General features: G+C 33.9%; 1 protein-coding gene across 1 annotated transcript in view; it reads right to left on the bottom strand.

Moving 5' to 3' along the window:
• Positions 1 to 24,117, bottom strand: part of nolo (no long nerve cord) — a 600,625-nt gene that overhangs the window by 557,901 nt on the left and 18,607 nt on the right. Inside the window, exon 2 of the mRNA XM_069832206.1 lies at positions 16,007 to 16,105. Within this exon, the coding sequence (XP_069688307.1) occupies positions 16,007 to 16,105 (99 nt within the window). The remainder of the gene's footprint in view (positions 1 to 16,006; positions 16,106 to 24,117) is intronic.

Here is a 24,117-nt window from a genome sequence, read left to right as displayed (position 1 = left end):
CGAGTTTTGATCGAGTTGAAAAAATGTTTTAATATACCGTAATACACAATTATTGTTAAATTTAACTTGTGTTAGGTGATTAGCATAAGTATTAAATGTTGTATATCTGTATATACTGCATCGTTTTATTACAAAACAACTATTTTAATTACTTATTAACATATTTATTATGAGGCTTATAATTTACTGTGTCAAATTCCCCAAGAATTTTTGAGACAAACATAAATAACAAAAAGTATGAAGACTCGCCTAGTTAATAATGATTCATCCATGATTTTAAACATGTGAGTGCATTCACATGCTCCGAATTAAGTGCCGCTCTGTTTAGTAACAATGTTTCTGCGTCACTGAATACGAAAAAACTTTTTTCTGTCAAACACTTCTCCACGATCGTTCAATTTAAATCCAAACGTTTCACTGAGTTTACCTCTCAAATTCTCATATGACATAATGGAGTTTACACTTTTCACAAACCAAAGAAAACTGATTTTTTTCTTTATCAAACTAAACAGACAACTTTCATATACAAACTCAGTACAGAAACTGCAACTGCAAAATACAGCGGTCAAAACAGAAGACTGGCCCCTATTGTAATCGAATTACCAGATTTTAGAAAGAGAGTAAGGTAGTTACGCTCTCACTTGGACACAATGTAGACATGGCTATTTTATAAGGGATGAGGGGGACGAATCCCAGAAAACTATGTATTTCATATGCTAGGAAGATGAGCTGACAACAAGGTGGAAGTTTTCTTGGAAATCATAAAACTTAATAAGAGTTTCGAATTGTGTTTCAAGTTTCAATAGAGGTAGACTATGATGAAAGAGTGATGGAACGGAGAAAAATTCTCTCCGGCGCCGGGATTTGAACCCGGGTTTTCAGCTCTACGTGCTGATGCTTTATCCACTAAGCCACGCCGGATACAATCCCGACGCCGTTTAGAATCGTCTCAGGTTAAGCTCTATCTCTCTTGGGTTCCCTCTGGTGGCCGCCCTCTGCACTACGTCATAGATGTCTATGAACGCAGGACCGAAGTCCATACATGTGTTGAGGTGCACTCGAATGAGTGACTGATTGGCCGGGATTCGACGGTATGGGTGCCGTCTTAAATCACAAAGTGATTTATTACGCATATCATATATATTTTGATGTAACGAAGTACATATGATATTTCCATGCAGATATTCTGCGTCATCACATGATGAAAGAGTGATGGAACGGAGAAAAATTCATCTGAGTGCACCTCAACACATGTATGGACTTCGGTCCTGCGTTCATAGACATCTATGACGTAGTGCAGAGGGCGGCCACCAGAGGGAACCCAAGAGAGATGGAGCTTAACCTGAGACGATTCTAAACGGCGTCGGGATTGTATCCGGCGTGGCTTAGTGGATAAAGCATCAGCACGTAGAGCTGAAAACCCGGGTTCAAATCCCGGCGCCGGAGAGAATTTTTCTCCGTTCCATCACTCTTTCATCATGTGATGACGCAGAATATCTGCATGGAAATATCATATGTACTTCGGTACATCAAAATATAGAGGTAGACTAGGTCACTGTCCTCATATCTCCTTCTCTTTCTGAAGTGTTTGTGTTTCTCTACGCTACCTGGTTTACACTTAAAAAATAACAGTACTATTGTGCTTTTAAGTAAGCAATTTCCGAGAGAGAAATATTGTCGAAATTTTTAGTATGAGTTTGTATTTAAAAATAATAATTAAAATCAATTACAACCAATTAATTTTAATCGACTCGATTATTCGATTAAATATTTTTGATCGATTAATCTTACAACAGAAATTGATCGATTAATCGATTAGATTAATCAATTAAATCCCACAACACTAGTTATTTCTCAAAACTCAGCACAGACAACGTAGGAATAGCTTAAAACAACTGTCTTTTCCCACTGCATATTTCAGTGGTATTAGTACAAACTTAAGTATCTAGTTGCAATGTTTGTACTAGACTGTACATCAGGAAATGGGCAAAACTTTTAAATGAACGGAAGGGATTAAGAACTGCAAGGTACACAATGGCTGCTCTATTCACGGCGAAGGCATTTTATCACAGATTTAGAAGCCACGACGGCGGGGAGTAAAATTGACCTGACATTCTGCCGCTGCCCTGGTTAACAGGATGTAATTACAAGGAGAAATGTGGCAACCAGAGTGAAAGCAATCTCTGTCGAGGAGAGCAAAACTTTGAAGAATGATTTCTGGAAACTTGTCACATTTAGTTTTTAAGGCTTTATTTGAAACTTCATACAAGGACCTCCGTGAACTGTTACGTGAGGAGGCGGACGTGGACTGCTTAAGTTCATTTCTCAACACTTCGTGCAGCATTCTAACACCATCGAGGTATAGAAGCTTTTAGACTGACACTTGGTCTGTAAAGGCTAGTCATTTATACAGATGTAATTAAAACACTTTCTATCTAACTTACTTTTTACTATGGGATATACAATTCATTAAGGGAGAAAAAAAAAGTAAGGAAAAAGTAAGGAAAAAGTGTTTGATTATACCTTTACAAGTAACAAATTCTCCATTAAGTTTAAATATAGTATGTGCCACGAATATCACACAAACTACAATCTATCTTTCACGAGTTAAGCAACAATTCAATTCTTTTTTAATATTTGAGATTTGAATTGATTTTAATTTAATTCTGGAGGTAACACTACGATTCAGCAAGATCTATTGCGCTAACACTCAAGCTAAACGCATTCCACAAACTCATACTGGCTGACTACACCAAGGTTCACTGCGTACTCAGGATTAGAATAGGAATCCCCCTTTACTTAGGCCAGTCTCCTCTCTGGGTCGCCAGCCGGCGTTCGGGAAATGCTATGAAATGACGAAATATTGGCGGAATGATGTAGATCCCCAATATGGAGAAACGGGAGAATCCCGAGAAAAGCCTCAATAAGCGACCTTGTTCGCCACAAGTGTCACTATTAATTTTTCAATGCAAAATCCCAGGCCAGACAGGGACTCGAATCCAGACGCCTCCGTGACACGCTGAAGGTCTGACCACTCAGGAAAAGCAGGGGTCAATGTCGAGATTGGTATTATTGCTTAGTTCGTTCTTGACTACCATTCAAAAAGGGGCATACATACATACATACATACATACATACATACATACATACATACATACATACATACATACATACATTTTAAGTAGGTTATTTAACGACGCTGTACCAACATCTTAGGTTACATAGCGTCTGAATGAGATGAAGGCGATAATGCTGGTGTATAATGAGTGCGGGGTCCAGCACCGAAAGTTACACAGCGTTTGCTCAAAGTTGGTTGAGGAAAAACCCCCGAAAAAAAACTCAACCAGGTAACTTGGCCACCTGGTTTTGCGGCTATGAAAACAAAACCACAGTATATATTTATTTCAATGTATAAACACATCGGAAAAACTAAACACACCAACCAAATAAATATTTTCTCTCTCTAGCATTATTATATGATAGAACATTCAAAATGAAATCCCTGTTTTAACCACAAATCCATAGTTGTGATAGGTGATCGAAAACTTTTTGGGTCCCTATCACCACGGCATGGCGCGTCCTCAGGTTGCGGATAGAGGAGACTGCCTCCAGATATGGAGGGTAGCTGCGAATATATTGAATAAGCAGTCGTGGACAGCCGATAAGGGGTGGTCCTCCAGCTTGGGGGTTGGGCGAAGGGCTAACAACCCATCACCGTAAAAAACAGCTTTTTACGAATCCCTACAATAAGCCTCGGAATAGGACTGATTCTCTGGCACGAGCACAGCAAAGGAATAAGGTTTTGAGATTTGGCACTTGGAACGTAACTAGTCTTTATAGAACAGGAGGGGTAACATTAGTAGCAAAAGAACTAGCTAGATATAGAATAGACTTCGTGGGAGTACAAGAGGTTAGGTTAGATGGAAATGGCATATCACAAATAGGAGATTACTTGTTGTATTATGGGGAAGGAAACAATAATCATCACCTAACATAATTAGGAACATTAAATCCAGACGTTTGAGATGGGCAGGGCATGTAGCACGTATGGGCGAATCCAGAAATGCATATAGAGTGTTAGTTGGGAGACAGGAGGGAAAAAGACCTTTGGGGAGGCCGAGACGTAGATGGGAGGATAATATTAAAATGGATTTGAGGGAGGTGGGGAGTGATGATAGGGACTGGATTAATCTTGCACAGGATAGGGACCGATGGCGGGCTTATGTGAGGGCGGCAATGAACCTTCGGGTTCCTTAAAAGCCATTTGTAAGTAAGTAAGTATACATACATACATACATACATACATACATACATACATACTGTCCACACCTGTGGAGTAACGGTTAGCGCGCCTGGCCGCAAAACCCGGTGGCCCGGGTTCGATTCCCGGTTGGGGGCAAGTTACATGGTTGATGTTTTTTCCGGGTTTTTCCCTCAACCTAAATATGAGCAAATGCTGGGTAACTTTAGGTGATGGACCCCGGACTCACTTCACCGGCATTAGGCTATCACTTTCATCTCATTCAGGCGCTAAATAACTTCAGATATTGATAAAGCGTCGTAAAATAACCTACTAAAATAAAATAACAAATAAATAAATAAATAAATAAATAAATACATACATACATACATACATACATACATACATACATACATACATACATACATACACGACCCGCTCGCTGTGGTTAAGGAGCAATAATATACTTCGGGTTGTATCGGTGCGCTCCCGCTAAAGAACAAGTGGCGCGTAGAATATTACAAACATGGTAACCAGGTAACGGACATTTATTTCTAATAGGTGCCCACTTAAACGTTTCACGTCAAATATTTCAGACATGGCCCATTCTGATTGCTTGAAATATTTAATGATCCCATATAGGTCTAATTAACAAATAAAATTAGTAATCTATTCAAAAATTTGCGGAATTAAAAGTGTTATCTAGAAATCCATGCTTATTGCTTTGCTGAAAATAGATCCCCTGTTCTCTTAACTTCTAACCGCACGTCCAACAATTTTAACTACACAGGAAGTCTAAACCAGGCACGGGCGTTATTAACTCGATTGATTTACTTTAGACTACTCCTTAACTTCCCATCTCACCTTCCGCGGCAGAGACAGGACCGATACGAGTACACTGGTGGCAAGCATTGCTGAGTGATGGATTCTAAAAGGCAGATATCATAGCTTTCGGCTCTCGCTGGTCGTCTAAAGTCCACCACTGATGCACACTGCCTGACTGTCTTTGTTTTTAAAGCACATTAACCGAAAATTACATGGGCGGAGATATCGCCTTTCCTTTTTCCTTCCCCTTTATGTCCAGGGCTGGTCTAAACACTTTAATAAATGTTGAACATTATATTTTATTACCGTTTCAAATTGATTCAATTGTTAATGCTGAGCTATAAACGAATACATTTCAATAAGCCTTGTTTAATGAGATTTAAGAACATATTGTGTGGAGCTGATTTTGTAATTTGGACACTGCTGAGTTTATCCTCTTATTCCACTCGTCATACACGCAGCAAATGCGTAATTACACGTTAGGATATCCCGTCAAACTGTAATTAAATGAAAACCCATTTTATTCGGAATGTAATCTGATTCATGCATTGTAATAGTTGCAATAACAGGGAACAAAGCCAATGCGTGGCACAGCTACTCCAATTAAATACACACAAGTCATTTCCATTTTTGTTTCCCTACACTAATTGTAAGCCAACGCATTTTTTTTTTTTTTTACTGTGCGAATTGCGGCAGGATTGAGAGGTAGAGACTTCCATTCCTTGCGGCACGTTGTGCAACAAAGACACGCAATTTATCTCAAGCAATGAAGATCTAATTGGAGTTAATCCCCTGATGATTTCTGATCGAAACAAACAGGTGATATTGATTGGTTATTTTAAGACGCTTTATCTAGCTAGCGAATACTAGACTGTGATTATACTATGACATTATTAACATGGTGGAAGAAAAAAAATTAACTTTTTTTATCTGCCCTCATCACAACGTTTGCTTGTAATCCACGCCGGTGGGTACATAATGTAAATAATTCATTAATCGATAGTGTTGACACATAGGTCTACTATTGTTTAGGACTCACAATTGACAGTTCATTAATATGTCAACCTTATATGGACAGTATTACTAAAAAATTCCAGTATTAGGAGTTATACACAGATTAAAGAGTATTATCCCATTTAAAGGTATTAGTAATTTAATTCATATTATATGTACCGAGTGTTCGTAACTTAATATGCAACATTTTAAGGACATGTTCCTTGGTCAGTTACACATCGATTTAACCTAATATACCTCAGTAAAATTCTGATAATTTACGACATTAATGTCAATGACGTTGTGCGCGGGCATCAAGCGCCAAGTATTGAAGGAGGAAGAGTTGTGTATATGAATAAGCAGCCTGTTGGATTAAGAAAACAGTGGTACACAAACATCAGACGGAATGTGAAATTTTATGTCGTTATTTTTATATAGCTTCTTTCTGTTTGATATTATCCATATTGTCTGTAAAACAAAAGTACTAACACCAATTTATTAATATTGCAGTTGTGTTTTAAATGTTAATAACATAATAAAGAGTTAAGAAGGAATATTCACATAAATTCCATAGTAGTATAACTATACTGTACTAAATGGATGAAACGCATCATTCATAAAGAAAGTGATAACTCAAAAAAAGAGACTGAGTATGACATAAGTTGGAATTGATATTGATGGTACCATTAGCCTTATAAAAGTAATAAATAAATCAATCAAAACAATATTACAGTACAAAGCAAAGTTACCTAGGTGCTGTATATGCTTTAAGTGTAACTAATATTCCATAACAAAACTCTTATCGCATTATGCTTTTAAGGTGATATTGGTGAGCAACTTCCTATCATCAGAATATTAAATTATTTTCTCGAAATCTGCTGAAGCTATAGAGCTGACATTTTTACAACACATGGCCACGTATCTTTTGTTTATGATGTAACAGTAGTTGCTTTGTTAATTCATTTCCTTACAAACAATTTTCATGCGAATATTTTCAAAATTTTCAATACACTATCTTCAGTATTACGTATTTACGGTAGGCCTATATTAGATTTACGTAAACATTCTGTAAGGCCACTAAATAAATAGGCCTATATCTGAAAATTTCACTTTTCTATACGAAAAGTTGAGAAAATATTTCTTTTGAATAAAAAAAAATCAAACTTGTGAAAAATGAGCATTAAAATTAAAACTTATATTCTTATAATGCACTTATACTTCTCAGACAAATCTAAAAATTAACATGGATACAGTCTTAGTAAGTTCTCTTCCCTTTAAACATTGAATCAATGCCGGCCATCCTTGAATATAGCTCGACCAAGCGGCATATAGTACCTCTTTTGTCTGTCTCTTTCCTTTCCGCTGTAAAGCGCTCAGGCTCTCCTGAGCTCTAAAGCGCGCGCTTGCTCCTATGGGCATCAATTGACATGACTGATTTACGAGATAAAAAATACCAAAAGTTAGGAACTTTTGACAACGATTTCTCTATTACACTTTTACTACGTCATACTACTTTTGACAAATAAAACGGTACGAAAGGACGTCTTTGAACCAATCATGGCTGCTTATTGCACAATTTTATCGCTCTAGTATGTCTCATTCAGACGCTAGATAACATTCCCAATTAAGTCATCATGGCCTTCAAAATGTTAGCGGCCCCTGGCGAACTTATTTTTACGGCCCTCGTAATTGCGGTCGAGTGGCCAAAATTTGTATAAGCACTTCTTTTGACATTATTAACATGGTGCAAGAAAAAAATGTAATTTTTTTTCTGTCCCCCATCAGAACGTTTGCTTATTAGTCGGTTAAGGCCCTTGCCTGCCGGTCTCAAGTTGCGCTCGGGCGCAGGTTCGATCCCCGCTTGGGCGGATTACCTGATTGGATTTTTTCCGAGGTTTTCCCCAACTGTAAGGTGAATGCCAGGTAATCTAGGGCGAATCCTCGGCCCCATCTCGCCAAATACCATCTCGCTAACACCAATCTCTTCGACGCTAAATAATCTAGTAGTTGATACAGCGTCGTTAAATAACAAGCTAATAAAATCAACATTATGTAACATAACTTTCCTTTAATATTTGAGGAGAAAAATTCGCTCCGGCGCCGGGGATCGGACCCGTGTCCTTGGTTCTACGTACGAAGCGCTCTGACCTCTGAGCTACGCCGAATTCAATCCACAGCACCGGATCGAACCTTCCTCCTCAATGTTTCCCTTTGTGGCCTGACTCCAAGTTAGGCATATACGTTGACGTTTATGTCTAATGTCAACTGCCATTGTACTAGGAGCGCACTCAGCTGGCTGACTTGTTTGGCCGGGATTCCGCAGTTACGTGCACGGTAATCTGTACAAATATATGCACTGCAGCTATGAGAATATTATAGATTTCTTTTTATTAATTTGTTCAACAGATTAATATCTGTAATATTGACAATTAATATTTGAAGACAAAAATTCGCTCCGGCGCCGGGGATCAAATCCGGGTCCTTGGTTCTACGTACCAAGCGCTCTGACCACTGAGCTACGCCGAATTCAATCCACAGCACCGGAACGAACCTTCCTCCTTCAATGTTTCCCTTTGTGACCTGACTCCAAGTTAGGCATATATGTTGACGTAGGCTATAAAAAAATCTATAATATAACTTTCCTTTCTACTTCCCTTTCTTTATATTTTTCTTCAATTTTCGCTCATTTTTCTTTTCAATTTTGTCACCTCCCTTCACCACTCCATTTCGTTAATTTCTTTTTCCTTCCGCTTTCCTTTTGCATTCCCTTCCTCCCATTTTCCTATTCTGTTTAGCTTTTATTCAATCTTACGACTTGCATTTTACACACCGTTAAAGCCACATGCCTTGACTTTTGCACATACTGCGGGCAACGAATATAAATTAAGAGTTTACAATTAATAATGGAGCATTATATCGTGACAAGCAATAACATTAGATTTGACCTTAAAATCGCGAGATTTTATGACACGTTTTTACGAGCGACCTTGACGGTAAGAGAGCCTCGGGTCTCTGATGGCATGCAAGCAATATCCTGCCCATTCCTAAACTAATTAGAAGAGGGCGTTCCAGAAAGTCATTCAAGTCGGGAGTGTAACGCCGCCGTCAGGGCGCCCTGTTTGGAAAGGGCGGGTAAACAAACCAATTCTTCGGATTCTTAAATGCCTTACAATTAATTCACGGGGCACTGTGAATAAACTTCAACCGAGCCGACGAGAGAGCACGGACTGAGGTGTGAAAACACTTGTTCGACTTAATCGACAAAACAATGCACCACCGCGCTTGCCCTTAAATTTTTAGTTACACAGCTTACTGTTTCGTCATTCATGAGACTAATCAACCTGATTTTTAGTGTTCCGTTCCCAAGACGGTTTTTATCACCACATCAACTTATTCTTCTTCTTCTTCTTAACCTTTTTCATAGAGTAGATCTTTGAGCCTACATATCTTAACCGTTGTTTCCAACACTTGACAAAATCTTTTCTTTTGCTTTTAACGTTGGACGTTTAAGTGGTCACTCATTTGGGAAAAATGTCCGTTAACATTTCTGTAATACTCTACGAGTATCTTGCTGTGTAGCAACCGCAAAAAATAATTATTTAAAAAATAACTAAAGTTTAGATTAAAGTATTACATTCAATATATTACTAGTGGCTTGAGCAGTGAATGCTGCATTTCTTTTCTTGCACTGGTTACGTTATTCATTAAAATTTCAATTTTTTATTTATTTACTTATTTACCCATTTGCTTTTTAACTTTTTACTTACTTATTTACTTATTTATTTACCTATTAATTTACTAATTAATTTATTTATTCATTCATTTATTTACCTATTAACTTACTTATTAATTTATTATTTACTAATTTATTTATTTATCTATTAATTTACTTATTTACTAATTCATTTATTTATTTTTTATTCCATTATTTATTCATTTATTTATTTATTCACTTATTTATTTAATTATTTTTTGTTTATTTATTCTTTTAATCATTTATTCATTGATGCATTCATTTAAATATATATATATATATATATATATATATATATATATATATATAATTCAAAGACAACTGTACTTCTTTAGATGTTAGTAATCAATTTATTTTGAAGGTAAATGTGCTATAGGCCTATTATTAGTTTTTAATATAAAATTATGTCTTAAATTTTCATAATGCTGTCCATACCTGTGGAGTAACGGTCAGCGCGACTGGCCGCGAAACCAGGTAGCCCGGGTTCGAATCCCGGTCGGGGCAAGTTACCTGGTTGAGGTTTTTTCCGGGGTTTTCCCTCAACCCAATAGGAGCAAATGCTGGGTAACTTTCGGTGCTGGACCCCGGATTCATTTCACCGGCATTATCACCTTCATTTCATTCAGACGCTAAATAACCTAGATGTTGATACAGCGTCGTAAAATAACCCAATAAAATAAAAAATAAAATAAATTCATAATGCTTGGAAGCCTTGGAATGTGACTTGGTCACTTTTACCAAGAAACCGACGATATATATATATATATATATATATAATTCAAAGACAACTGTACTTCTTTAGATGTTAGTAATCAGTTATTTTGAAGGTAAATGTGCTATAGGCCTATTATTAGTTTTTAATATAAAATTATGTCTTAAATTTTCATAATGCTTGGAAGCCTTGGAATGTGACTTGGTCACTTTTACCAAGAAACCGACAATATATATATATATATATATATATATATATATATATATATATATATATACTGGCGGAGTTATGACCATAAGCTTTCTCTTACACTCCACCAGGTCACAAAATACACAAGCAGTTGTATGTTTTATGATTATGCTGAGATGATTGTCATCAATTGGTGACCTTTGATTAAGGCCTGCACTACTCAACAAATTTAAACTATTTGTCCATAACATTAACAAAATAGGCTGATCTTAATTAATTTGCATGCGCTGAACATGAAAATGACAGTGAAAAGTTCGTAACACGTCACTAGTTACTATTGTTAATTTGCCTTTCATTTCACAATCACCTTCTATCTCATACCTCTTACTGTTCAACACGGATTTAATATTTGAGCAACAACAGCAACCAACGAGGTTGAAACTCTTGCACACGTCCTGGGATTCTGTCCTCACGGCGAAGATCTACGATACGCTAGACACCACCAAGTACGATAAATTACAGCTACTATGCGGACTACAACACTTTTGAAGAAGTACATGGTCTCTCCGTCACTGACAGCACACGACGCATAGATATGCTAGCATCCAAGGAATCTAGAGGATCCGGATTCATAATTGATCCCACTGTGCATTTCGAAATGAATTAGGAACAGCCGGCAGAAGTAGATAAGGAAAAACAGAATAGCTACAATCCCAGTATTCCCTACTACCTCCATAACTACCGGCTAAAAGAGTTTGAAGTAATCGGACTTCTGATTGGAGCAAGAGGTACCGCTACTCTCTTCATGAAAGATGTGTTTAAGAGGCTTGGAATACCTACATCTATTATTCCGATTGTAACTTTAGCTGCATTGAAAGGATCAATTGCTCTACTAAAGCATGACATATATTTGAAATAAAACTAAGTTCATTATCTTTCACTCTTTCGTAATATTTATCTTCTTCTAAAACTGGTATATTATTTTCTACTAATCTAAAATGTATTTGCAGCTGTGTATGTGTAGGAGTTTCATTTTTCAAAACAAAATCAATGGTGCAATGAACTTATAACCACATTTATATATTAAATACTCTCTGTCTTTTTTGGGAGCTCACAAATGAATAGATGATTTCTTCTTAATTAATTAATACAAAGGTTGTGTAGTAGACATTTCCAAATTGACAATATACCACAGCCCTGGATTGGACTTCCTACCGCCATTGAATTGGTCTATCGTCTTTGGCCTCCCAGGTCACCAAACTTGACACCCTATGACTTTTTTTTCTTAGATGGTATGTGAAGGATTCAGTTTATGTACCGACTCTTTCCAAGACCTTGTAGCAGTAAGATATCGGATCATGGATCTGATAGCATCCATATCTATACTAATAATAAATCTGTAGCCGAAATTTTTCTGGTAATTTTCGATTTTCCAAAAATAATTGGTCCTAACATATATAATTAACCACCCTGAAACCGAAAATCGCTTTTTTGAAATTTTTGTTTGTATGTCTGTCTGTCTGTCTGTATGTTTGTTACCTTTTCACGCGATAATGGCTGAACCGATTTCGATGAAAATTGGAATATGAATTAAGTTCGTTGTAACTTAGATTATAAGCTATATGGCATTCAAAATACGTTATTTAAAAGGGGGGTTATAAGGGGGCCTGAATTAAATAAATCGAAATAACTCGCTTATTATTAATTTTTGTGAAATATGTTACATAGCAAAAGTTTCTTTAAAAATGATTTCTGATAAGTTTTATTCTCTGAAAAATTTTGATAGGACTGATATTTAATGAAATAAATAAGTTTTAAAATTAAAATAACTGCCATCTAAGGCGGTGTATTGAAATAAAAAACAACTGACTTCGTCTATAAGGGGCCTTGGACACAACAATCGAAAGCTATGAAACATAGCCTGCAGACAATGTTTCTGTGTTTGTATGAAGTAATATATCGGAAGCTAAATTAACCGATTTGTATAATTAATTATTATTTCATCATTGGAAAGTGTAGTTTCTCTGAATGGACATAATGCTATAATGTTATTACAGTAACTTTTGAGTGAATTGAGGACAGGTAAGATTAAAATAGCTTCTTATGCACAGAAAACTTGATAGGTTATTCTGTATATTCATCTCCTGTATTTCTTATAATGTTTATGAACATATTCATTTTTATCTCAGAGAATTAACGAACAACGAGAGTGTATTGATTTAGTATGCAGTAATAGTACGTTAGCTTAGCAATCCATTATTTTATAATTCAAATTTCAACTATGCTCAATTGAATCGTGTTAAAATAAATAAAATACATATGTAATAAATGCAATGCAAAAAAATTGGGTAATGAGCCAAGCAGATTATGTTGCGCTGTTGTAAAAGTTGTTCCTCCTGAGATTCAAGAGCTCCCACAACAAATTAAAAACTTTCTAATTCGAGTACATCCGTTATCAACACACTTTTTACATAATATAATATAATATAATATAATATAATATAATATAATATAATATAATATAATATAATATAATATAATATAATATAATGTAAATATAATAATAAACCTGTAGCCAAAATTTTTCTGTTAATTTTCGCTTTTCCAAAAATAATTGGTAATAACAATTAAGAAACATGTTAAAGGAATTGTCATTGCACCAAATGAGTGGTCTCTGGATCAAAATGATCGAATTTTAATATTTTAAATACAATTTAAATTAAGTAACATATTAAACGATTTATCCTTCTATCAAACACGAATGTTCCCTGGATCAAATGTCCTATTTTAATTATGTAATTACTTTATATTTATTTCTAACGGGTGCAGCGGAGCGCACGGGCACGGCTGGTATAAAAATATATTGGAAAGAGTGTGGCAAGATTTTTAAAATTGTGCTGATGTATGCCGCGTAAGAAGGGGTTCTCACGTGTCGACAAAACTATATTCTTCAAGTAATCGAGTCATTAAGATTTGCTTAATATTAATAATCAGGGAACGGATTTATATGGACTAAAATATATGAAATATGTAAATATATATGTAGTTATTTTTACCAAAATATGGAATTAAATATGGATTTTTACCAAAATATAGAATTAAATATGGACTTAAAATTATAAAAAAATGACTATGTACGTTAAATATTGGTACATTTTAATCAAACTAAACAAAAAATATAATGGACGTACCTTATCTTCCAATGTAGTTTCAACAAAACACAATTTTTATTGTCTGTTACCATAACAATAGGTTACAAACATTTCTTTCAAGTGCTGAAAAGTGAATCTTCTTCTATTGTCTCTGAGGATAGATTTATACTGACTAAAAGAGCGTTCGACGTCACAAGAAGTAACTGGTACATAATTCAATTTCACAATGTCTGCTGGGGATAAGTCCAAGTTAATCTTCACTGTTGATTCACCACTCATCACAGCAACAACCTTTTGTAGTTCTTCATATCCAGGGTTTTTTGAAAGTACAGTGTCCACCTTAGCTCTTACTGCATCTGCAACTTTACCTCTACCACGATTCAGTTGTTCCACAGTACTATTTATAATTTCAAAACTTTCAGATAGTGAAAGGTGCCTATTTTGGAGACTTTTGAGCGTTTTTATGATGCATGAAAATGTATGCTGAATGTGAGCTAAGTCATTCTTCACACTTATGTCACAGGTAACTGTTTTCGCAGTATCAATTGAGACTGCATCTTCAGAGTCCAATGCAAGGAGAACATTGTTAATAGAGTCTATATGTTCGGCATAATATTCAACTGCTTCTAGCCATGTACCCCATCTAGTTAAAATTGGCTTTGGTGGCAATGGAATTTCAGGGTACATTTCTTTCAACACGTTAACTCTACTGGGAGCTTTGAGAAATACTTTTTTCACTTATGAAATCAACAAATCTACTTTAGGGAAATTGTCTCTGACCACTTCTGCCACACGATGAAATGCATGCGCCACACAAGTAAAATGAGTCAATTTAGGATATACAACAGATAATGCTTGTCCAGCTTTGACCATATAAGGGGCAGCATCGCTAATAAAGAATAACACATTATCGTACATAATACCCTTTGGCCACAGGATACCCATAGCTTCGTTGAACAGTTTAACTATAGTTTTGTTATTGCACTTTTCTAGAACATCACAATGTAAAAGAATTCGTTCAGAATATTGTTCACTTAACAAACCGATAACTACATTACCAACAAGTCTACCTTCTTTGTCGGGAGTCTCATCAATGGAAACCCAAATTGAACTATCTTTAATTTCATCTCTTATCTTCTGTATTGTCTCATCGTAGATGGATGGAGCATACGTCTTCCTAAGTGTTGACTCATCCGGGATTGTATGTTGAGTATATTTTTCAAGGAATTCCCTGAAGACCTTATTCTTTAGTTTGTAGAGAGGAATATCAGCAGAGATGAGAGAACGGCACAGGTCGATGTTAAACTCAGATCTTACATTCGATGTTGTTGGTTGTGTTAAAAACAATTGTCTCTGCTTGGAATTTAGTTGTTTGTTGGCCTGATGTTTACTAGTTGTAATGTGTTGTTGCACCAGGAACTTTTGTGTAGATGATACTGCACACTGACACAAATTACAAAATAATATTTTATTGTCAGTTGATAAACCATCTTCTTTAAATTCTGAAATGTAACTTGTTAGTTTTGATTTTAAATTGACTGAATGACGTACTTTTGGCATATTTACCGTCTTTATAGTATGATTTACAAAACTGAACCTATGTGTACTCTGACTGGCATTTAACTGTTGAGCTGCACAACTGAAGTCTGTTAAAAATTTTAAATTAAATTAATACAGTTTTGTAACTTACTTTCCCATTGTTGATAGGACTGCTAATTTTCAAATAACTCTGATGTTAAAGGGATTACTGAACATGTGTTTAAATCTCTATTGTTGAAATGTATTTTTAAAAGTTAATGGAATTTTGTTTTGTTTTATTGTTAAACCTAATATAATATGGACTGTTTTATATGAAATATGGAAAATATATGGAAATTAACGAAAATATGTACTAAACTCTAAAATATGGAAAAATATGGAAAATAAAAGTAGGATTTTTCAACCCTACACATTGTGAAACATAAAGATAATGCAAAATATAAATTATATTAGCTTTATAAGTAAATATGTATTTACATATAAATCCTTTCCCTGTTAATAATCATATGAATGTGTTGGCGTAACACTGAAACACGGTTAAGTTCTCTATGTAATTAGTAGTAAGCAGAATGTAAATAGAGTGCCTCAATTGTAAGTCCTACCTGTTCCAGCTCCAGTTCCAGCTCATCTGGATATTCTCCCTGATCTTCCTCTCCGGAGAGCAGCGTCGTGTTCTGAGCTGGTCCTCCCACCACGAAAACCTGTGACAAACAAATAAAATAAGTCACTATTTCCAGAGTACATCTGGAATTACGGTAGACTTCTATAATCATAGTTTTGTTCTCCTTACTTGTGTTTAACAGGTTTACTTAATCGTCTGGTAAGACATACGAGTATGACAGTAATCTAGACTTATTAATAATTTATCTGCTGTGAATAGTATGTGAAATTTAGAGTATTTATATCCATTGTAGTTAGTGTTTAGAACTTCAGTAGAACTTAGACATGGAAGTTAAGTGTGATCAAAAATAAATAAAAGAAAAACAGTGTAAGCTTTATACAGCCCTATACATTAGTCACTGAATGCCTGCCTTAACTTCAATAAGAATCGACTGACGCATATAAATATTTTTATAGAATACTTCAGACTTTCTAACAAGTGTAAGACATTGAAATTCTGCTTGATTTTCATTAATCATCTTCAACCTAATGTTTACATTTTAATAAGCTCACTACGGTGATGGGATTCCATGGAGTGTTACAAGTACTTGTGTACCAGATTTTTTTTTTTTTTTTCAAAATTTACACACGAATTTAGAAGTTAATGTACAGGACAGACATACATAAGACATAATTTCGATAGAGGTATTCAAAATAGGCAAGGAGTATGGTGGAGGAGGCTAGCTAGGATAGCGAAGTATAATACGTAGAAAATTAGAGAGATCTGAAAAGAAACAGACATAATAACGAACATATTGGACAATGGTGTAATATGTTTTAGTAACAAGTATTATTAGTAACAGTGTGTGTTCGATATAAGTGTACTGAAAATCTTGTGTTTAACAGGTTTACTTAATTGTCTGGTAAGACATATGAGTATGACAGTAATCTAGACTTATTAATAATTTATCTGCTGTGAATAGTATGAGAAATTTAGAGTATTTATATCCATTGTAGTTAGTGTTTAGAACTTCAGTAGAACTTAGACATGGAAGTCAAGTGTGATCAAAAATAAATAAAAGAAAAACAGTGTAAGCTTTATACAGCCCTATACATTAGTCACTGAATGCCTGCCTTAACTTCAATAAGATTCGACTGACGCACATAAATATTTTTATAGAATACTTCAGACTTTCCAACAAGAGTAAGACATTAAAATTCTGCTTCATTTTCATTAATCATCTTCAACCTAATGTTTACATTTTAGTAAGCTCACTACGGTGATGGGATTCCATGGAGTGTTACAAGTACTTGTGTACCAGATTTTTTTTTTCCAAAATTTACACACGAATTTAGAAGTTAATGTACAGGACAGACATACATAAGATATAATTTCAATAGAGGTATTGAAAATAGGTAAGGAGTATGGTGGATGAGGCTAGCTAGCATAGCGAAGTATAATATGTAGAAAATTAGTGAGATCTGAAAAGAAACAGACATAATAACGAACATATTGGACAATGGTGTAATATGTTTTAGTAACAAGTATTATTAATAACAGTGTGTGTTCGATATAAGTGTAGCTACTGAAAATCAAGAACAGAGTCGTGAAAGTGTCAACTTTGAATGATCTAAATTAAGTTGTAAAGTTTTAAAGGTGGGAATACTGATCAATTTAAATGGGGTCGAAAGTTAAACTATAAGAGCGTCTACAAAAGGTATATCTGTAATGAATGTAATTGTGGCACCGGATACAAAATTGTGAGGTCCACATTACATGGATGTAAATGTTGACATCAAATATATATAATATCATTTCATGAGATATAATTTTGATTTATTTTCATCATTTGTTTTTCTGTAATACTGAACAATTTTGTTTTTGGCACTTGCATGCTTTACCATTTGAAGTCCTCATTTATTCTGGGCCACGTGTTTAGACTTAAAGGGCCATATTCATAGACATTCTTAGCGCGGTCTTCCGGTGGATGATCAGCGAACTAACGTTTTACGTATTCATAAACCAGTGTTAGCGATATGATATTATATGAATCCTGTACAAGTAATCAGTCGATAGCCGGGGCTAGTTTAGCACGCTCGTAGCGCGGGCTAGCGAAATATCTATGCATAGTACCCAAACAGTCTAACATAAGGTTATGGAATGTCTATTAGTATTATACCGGGTACAGAAAAATTCGGCCAACAAACTCATAAGGTATTATACTGAATGAAGGCAAATAATTCTTAACAATAAACATATGTATAAAAAGATTCTCGTTGCAGTACGTCAAAGTAATAGATGCGATTATACAGCAACGCCTTAAGGTGTTCCGCATATTTGACTACTGTTCTACAGTGTGTATAAAAATTTAGTCGAAAAATATCACTATGTAATAAAAGGAGTCATGTGATTCGTAAGAATTAACCCTTTCTAACCCAAATTAAATTTACAAGCAATCCATGTTGAAACAAATAGCTGTATTAGGACCAAGTTACGGGAGTGGCAATATTTGAAACAAAACTATATTGATGAAAATGTATTGAAATAGAAGTTATCCAGCAAAATTTACCTTCATATGTAACACACAAGTATATAAATGCTATAAAGTTAATTATTGCCATATGGTATCTATAGGTAAGAAAGGGTTAACGTATGCACGGAAATATCATTCTTACGTAGAAGTATTAGAACATTGCCCCTTTAAATAAACTTTGGTGTTTGAGCCCTGATAGTAACGTATTACCCTAGATCATATATGTAACAGATAGGTCATCGCTATGTTAAAATCGGCAGCACTTTGAAGAGAACAACCGCCAGGATCGCCACCCTTCCGCCGTAAACGAACACGAGATGGCAGTACAGTCGCTAATGCAATTCAAATGGGAATTATGACGTGACTCCTTATGTAACAACTAGATGGCAGCGTAGTAAACCTGATAAAAGTTGTTAACTTCAAAACCTATAAGGCCGACCTATCTATCTATATATGATCTAGGGTATTACGCATGTTTTGTTTATGTCGAATTATTTAAGAAGAGAGAGAGACTTTAGATACATAAAATTCATACCTGTATTACTGAAAGTAAATATAAATATCTAATTTATCTAAATGCTTAGGAACTCAGCAGGAATTATTATGGTGTAGGACAAAGCACTGTATCATAGTAAACTAAAAACCAAGCCAATCTTATCATGTTCGTCAATACCACAACTCCAGTGCTGACTTAGCGAAAATAACAAATTTTTTGCTACAGACTTCAATTAGAAGTTCAGAACTGATAATTTTAGTGGAAACATTCAGCAGCCAATTTATTCTATTGACAGTATCTTACATTTATTTCTGTGCGATTGAATCCATATCACTCAATCTGAACCCTACAGAACTAATCTGAAACACGATGAAACTTGAGTTTAGCCAGAAATACATGTCTCATATTTCACTTTCAGCAACAAATGACTTCTGAAGCGTTGAGATGTTTAGACAGGAGCTATTAAATACGTAAAGAACATTGGTGAAAATTATTGGAGAAGAGATGGCGTAGTAGAAGTAGAGATTGTTCGCATTTTAGTCGATGTTAGTATTGATAGCAGTGACCAATCTTCCAACAACGAAAAGTCACCAACTTCCTTTGGTCAAGAAGAAGAGGCAATGCCAAGTTGTGGTACTGAATCTGCAGATGAAACAACGGGGTTCATTGTTTTGGAACTGTAGAGGCAATGAAGTTGAGTACTACGTGTTTCATATTTCATATTTTACTAACGACTATGGAGCGCATTAGACGAGAACAGCGAGGGACAGGCAGGCATGGAAAGGACTGAAAGAAATTACGAACACTATGTAAACTGTGTATAGTTGTGTATTGTTTTTATAGTTATTTTTGTGTGTGTTAGTTTGGAGAGTTTGAGTCCGTGTATAGGTATAGTTCATGTATTTAGTTAGTATAATTTTTGTGTTCAATTGTATGGTTCTTGTGTGTTTAGTTTAGATAGTTTATGTGTTTAGATTGTATAATTTATGTGTGCAATTTGCATAGGTTTTTGTGTGTTTAGTTTGTGTGTGAGTTAAGACTGTATATGTTTCAGTTTTTATAATTTTTGTGTGTCGTGTGTTTAGATTGTATAATTTATGTGTGCAATTTGTATAGGTTTTTGTGTGTTTAGTTTGTGTGTGAGTTAAGAATGTATATGTTTCAGTTTTTATAATTTTTGTGTGTCATGAGTTTAGATTGTATAATTTATGTGTGCATTTTGTATAGGTTTTTGTGTGTTTAGTTTGTGTGTGAGTTAAGACTGTATACGTTTCAGTTTTTATAATTTTTGTGTGTCCTGTGTTTAGATTGTATAATTTATGTGTGCAATTTGTATAGGTTTTTGTGTGTTTAGTTTGTGTGTGAGTTAAGACTGTATATGTTTCAGTTTTTATAATTTTTGTGTGTCGTGTGTTTAGATTGTATAATTTATGTGTGCAATTTGTATAGGTTTTTGTGTGTTTAGTTTGTGTGTGAGTTAAGAATGTATATGTTTCAGTTTTTATAATTTTTGTGTGTCGTGTGTTTAGATTGTATAATTTATGTGTGCAATTTGTATAGGTTTTTGTGTGTTTAGTTTGTGTGTGAGTTAAGACTGTATATGTTTCAGTTTTTATAATTTTTGTGTGTCCTGTGTTTAGATTGTATAATTTATGTGTGCAATTTGCATAGGTTTTTGTGTGTTTAGTTTGTGTGTGAGTTAAGACTGTATATGTTTCAGTTTTTATAATTTTTGTGTGTCCTGTGTTTAGATTGTACAATTTATGTGTTAAATTTGTAGAGGTTTTTGTGTGTTTAATTTGTGTGTGAGTTAAGACTGTATATGTTTCAGTTTTTATAATTTTTGTGTGTCGTGTGTTTAGATTGTATAATTTATGTGTGCAATTTGTATAGGTTTTTGTGTGTTTAGTTTGTGTGTGAGTTAAGAATGTATATGTTTCAGTTTTTATAATTTTTGTGTGTCATGTGTTTAGATTGTATAATTTATGTGTGCATTTTGTATAGGTTTTTGTGTGCTTAGTTTGTGTGTGAGTTAAGACTGTATACGTTTCAGTTTTTATAATTTTTGTGTGTCCTGTGTTTAGATTGTATAATTTATGTGTGCAATTTGTATAGGTTTTTGTGTGTTTAGTTTGTGTGAGAGTTAAGACTGTATATGTTTCAGTTTTTATAATTTTTGTGTGTCGTGTGTTTAGATTGTATAATTTATGTGTGCAATTTGTATAGGTTTTTGTGTGTTTAGTTTGTGTGTGAGTTAAGACTCTATATGTTTCAGTTTTTATAATTTTTGTGTGTCCTGTGTTTAGATTGTATAATTTATGTGTGCAATTTGTATAGGTTTTTGTGTGTTTAGTTTGTGTGTGAGTTAAGACTGTATATGTTTCAGTTTTTATAATTTTTTTGTGTCGTGTGTTTAGATTGTACAATTTATGTGTGCAATTTGTATAGGTTTTTGTGTGTTTAGTTTGTGTGTGAGTTAAGACTGTATACGTTTCAGTTTTTATAATTTTTGTGTGTCGTGTGTTTAGATTGTACAATTTATATGTGCAATTTGTATAGGTTTTTGTGTGTTTAGTTTGTGTGTGAGTTAAGACTGTATACGTTTCAGTTTTTATAATTTTTGTGTGTCATGTGTTTAGATTGTATAATTTATGTGTGCATTTTGTGTAGGTTTTTGTGTGTTTAGTTTGTGTGTGAGTTAAGACTGTATACGTTTCAGTTTTTATAATTTTTGTGTGTCATGTGTTTAGATTGTATAATTTATGTGTGCAATTTGTATAGGTTTTTGTGTGTTTAGTTTGTGTGTGAGTTAAGACTGTATATGTTTCAGTTTTTATAATTTTTGTGTGTCGTGTGTTTAGATTGTATAATTTATGTGTGCATTTTGTATAGGTTTTTGTGTGTTTAGTTTGTGTGTGAGTTAAGAATGTATATGTTTCAGTTTTTATAATTTTTGTGTGTCATGTGTTTAGATTGTATAATTTATGTGTGCAATTTGCATAGGTTTTTGTGTGTTTAGTTTGTGTGTGAGTTAAGACTGTATACGTTTCAGTTTTTATAATTTTTGTGTGTCATGTGTTTAGATTGTATAATTTATGTGTGCAATTTGTATAGGTTTTTGTGTGTTTAGTTTGTGTGTGAGTTAAGACTGTATATGTTTCAGTTTTTATAATTTTTGTGTGTCGTGTGTTTAGATTGTATAATTTATGTGTGCAATTTGTATAGGTTTTTGTGTGTTTAGTTTGTGTGTGAGTTAAGAATGTATATGTTTCAGTTTTTATAATTTTTGTGTGTCATGTGTTTAGATTGTATAATTTATGTGTGCAATTTGCATAGGTTTTTGTGTGTTTAGTTTGTGTGTGAGTTAAGATTGTATACGTTTCAGTTTTTATAATTTTTGTGTGTCATGTGTTTAGATTGTATAATTTATGTGTGCATTTTGTATAGGTTTTTGTGTGTTTAGTTTGTGTGTGAGTTAAGACTGTATATGTTTCAGTTTTTATAATTTTTGTGTGTCCTGTGTTTAGATTGTATAATTTATGTGTGCAATTTGTATAGGTTTTTGTGTGTTTAGTTTGTGTGTGAGTTAAGAATGTATATGTTTCAGTTTTTATAATTTTTGTGTGTCATGTGTTTAGATTGTATAATTTATGTGTGCAATTTGCATAGGTTTTTGTGTGTTTAGTTTGTGTGTGAGTTAAGATTGTATACGTTTCAGTTTTTATAATTTTTGTGTGTCATGTGTTTAGATTGTATAATTTATGTGTGCATTTTGTATAGGTTTTTGTGTGTTTAGTTTGTGTGTGAGTTAAGACTGTATATGTTTCAGTTTTTATAATTTTTGTGTGTCCTGTGTTTAGATTGTATAATTTATGTGTGCAATTTGTATAGGTTTTTGTGTGTTTAGTTTGTGTGTGAGTTAAGACTGTATATGTTTCAGTTTTTATAATTTTTGTGTGTCCTGTGTTTAGATTGTATAATTTATGTGTAAAATTTGTAGAGGTTTTTGTGTGTTTAATTTGTGTGTGAGTTAAGACTGTATATGTTTCAGTTTTTATAATTTTTGTGTGTCGTGTGTTTAGATTGTATAATTTATGTGTGCAATTTGTATAGGTTTTTGTGTGTTTAGTTTGTGTGTGAGTTAAGAATGTATATGTTTCAGTTTTTATAATTTTTGTGTGTCATGTGTTTAGATTGTATAATTTATGTGTGCATTTTGTATAGGTTTTTGTGTGTTTAGTTTGTGTGTGAGTTAAGACTGTATACGTTTCAGTTTTTATAATTTTTGTGTGTCCTGTGTTTAGATAGTATAATTTATGTGTGCAATTTGTATAGGTTTTTGTGTGTTTAGTTTGTGTGTGAGTTAAGACTGTATATGTTTCAGTTTTTATAATTTTTGTGTGTCGTGTGTTTAGATTGTATAATTTATGTGTGCAATTTGTATAGGTTTTTGTGTGTTTAGTTTGTGTGTGAGTTAAGAATGTATATGTTTCAGTTTTTATAATTTTTGTGTGTCGTGTGTTTAGATTGTATAATTTATGTGTGCAATTTGTATAGGTTTTTGTGTGTTTAGTTTGTGTGTGAGTTAAGACTGTATATGTTTCAGTTTTTATAATTTTTGTGTGTCCTGTGTTTAGATTGTATAATTTATGTGTGCAATTTGCATAGGTTTTTGTGTGTTTAGTTTGTGTGTGAGTTAAGACTGTATATGTTTCAGTTTTTATAATTTTTGTGTGTCCTGTGTTTAGATTGTATAATTTATGTGTGCAATTTGCATAGGTTTTTGTGTGTTTAGTTTGTGTGTGAGTTAAGACTGTATATGTTTCAGTTTTTATAATTTTTGTGTGTCCTGTGTTTAGATTGTACAATTTATGTGTTAAATTTGTAGAGGTTTTTGTGTGTTTAATTTGTGTGTAAGTTAAGACTGTATATGTTTCAGTTTTTATAATTTTTGTGTGTCGTGTGTTTAGATTGTATAATTTATGTGTGCAATTTGTATAGGTTTTTGTGTGTTTAGTTTGTGTGTGAGTTAAGAATGTATATGTTTCAGTTTTTATAATTTTTGTGTGTCATGTGTTTAGAT

The sequence above is a fragment of the Periplaneta americana genome, chromosome 8 (assembly GCF_040183065.1).
Source record: "Periplaneta americana isolate PAMFEO1 chromosome 8, P.americana_PAMFEO1_priV1, whole genome shotgun sequence".
Taxonomy (NCBI): domain Eukaryota; kingdom Metazoa; phylum Arthropoda; class Insecta; order Blattodea; family Blattidae; genus Periplaneta; species Periplaneta americana.
The sequence above is the reverse complement of the archived record's forward strand: the minus strand, read 5'-3'. Positions and strand labels throughout refer to the sequence as shown.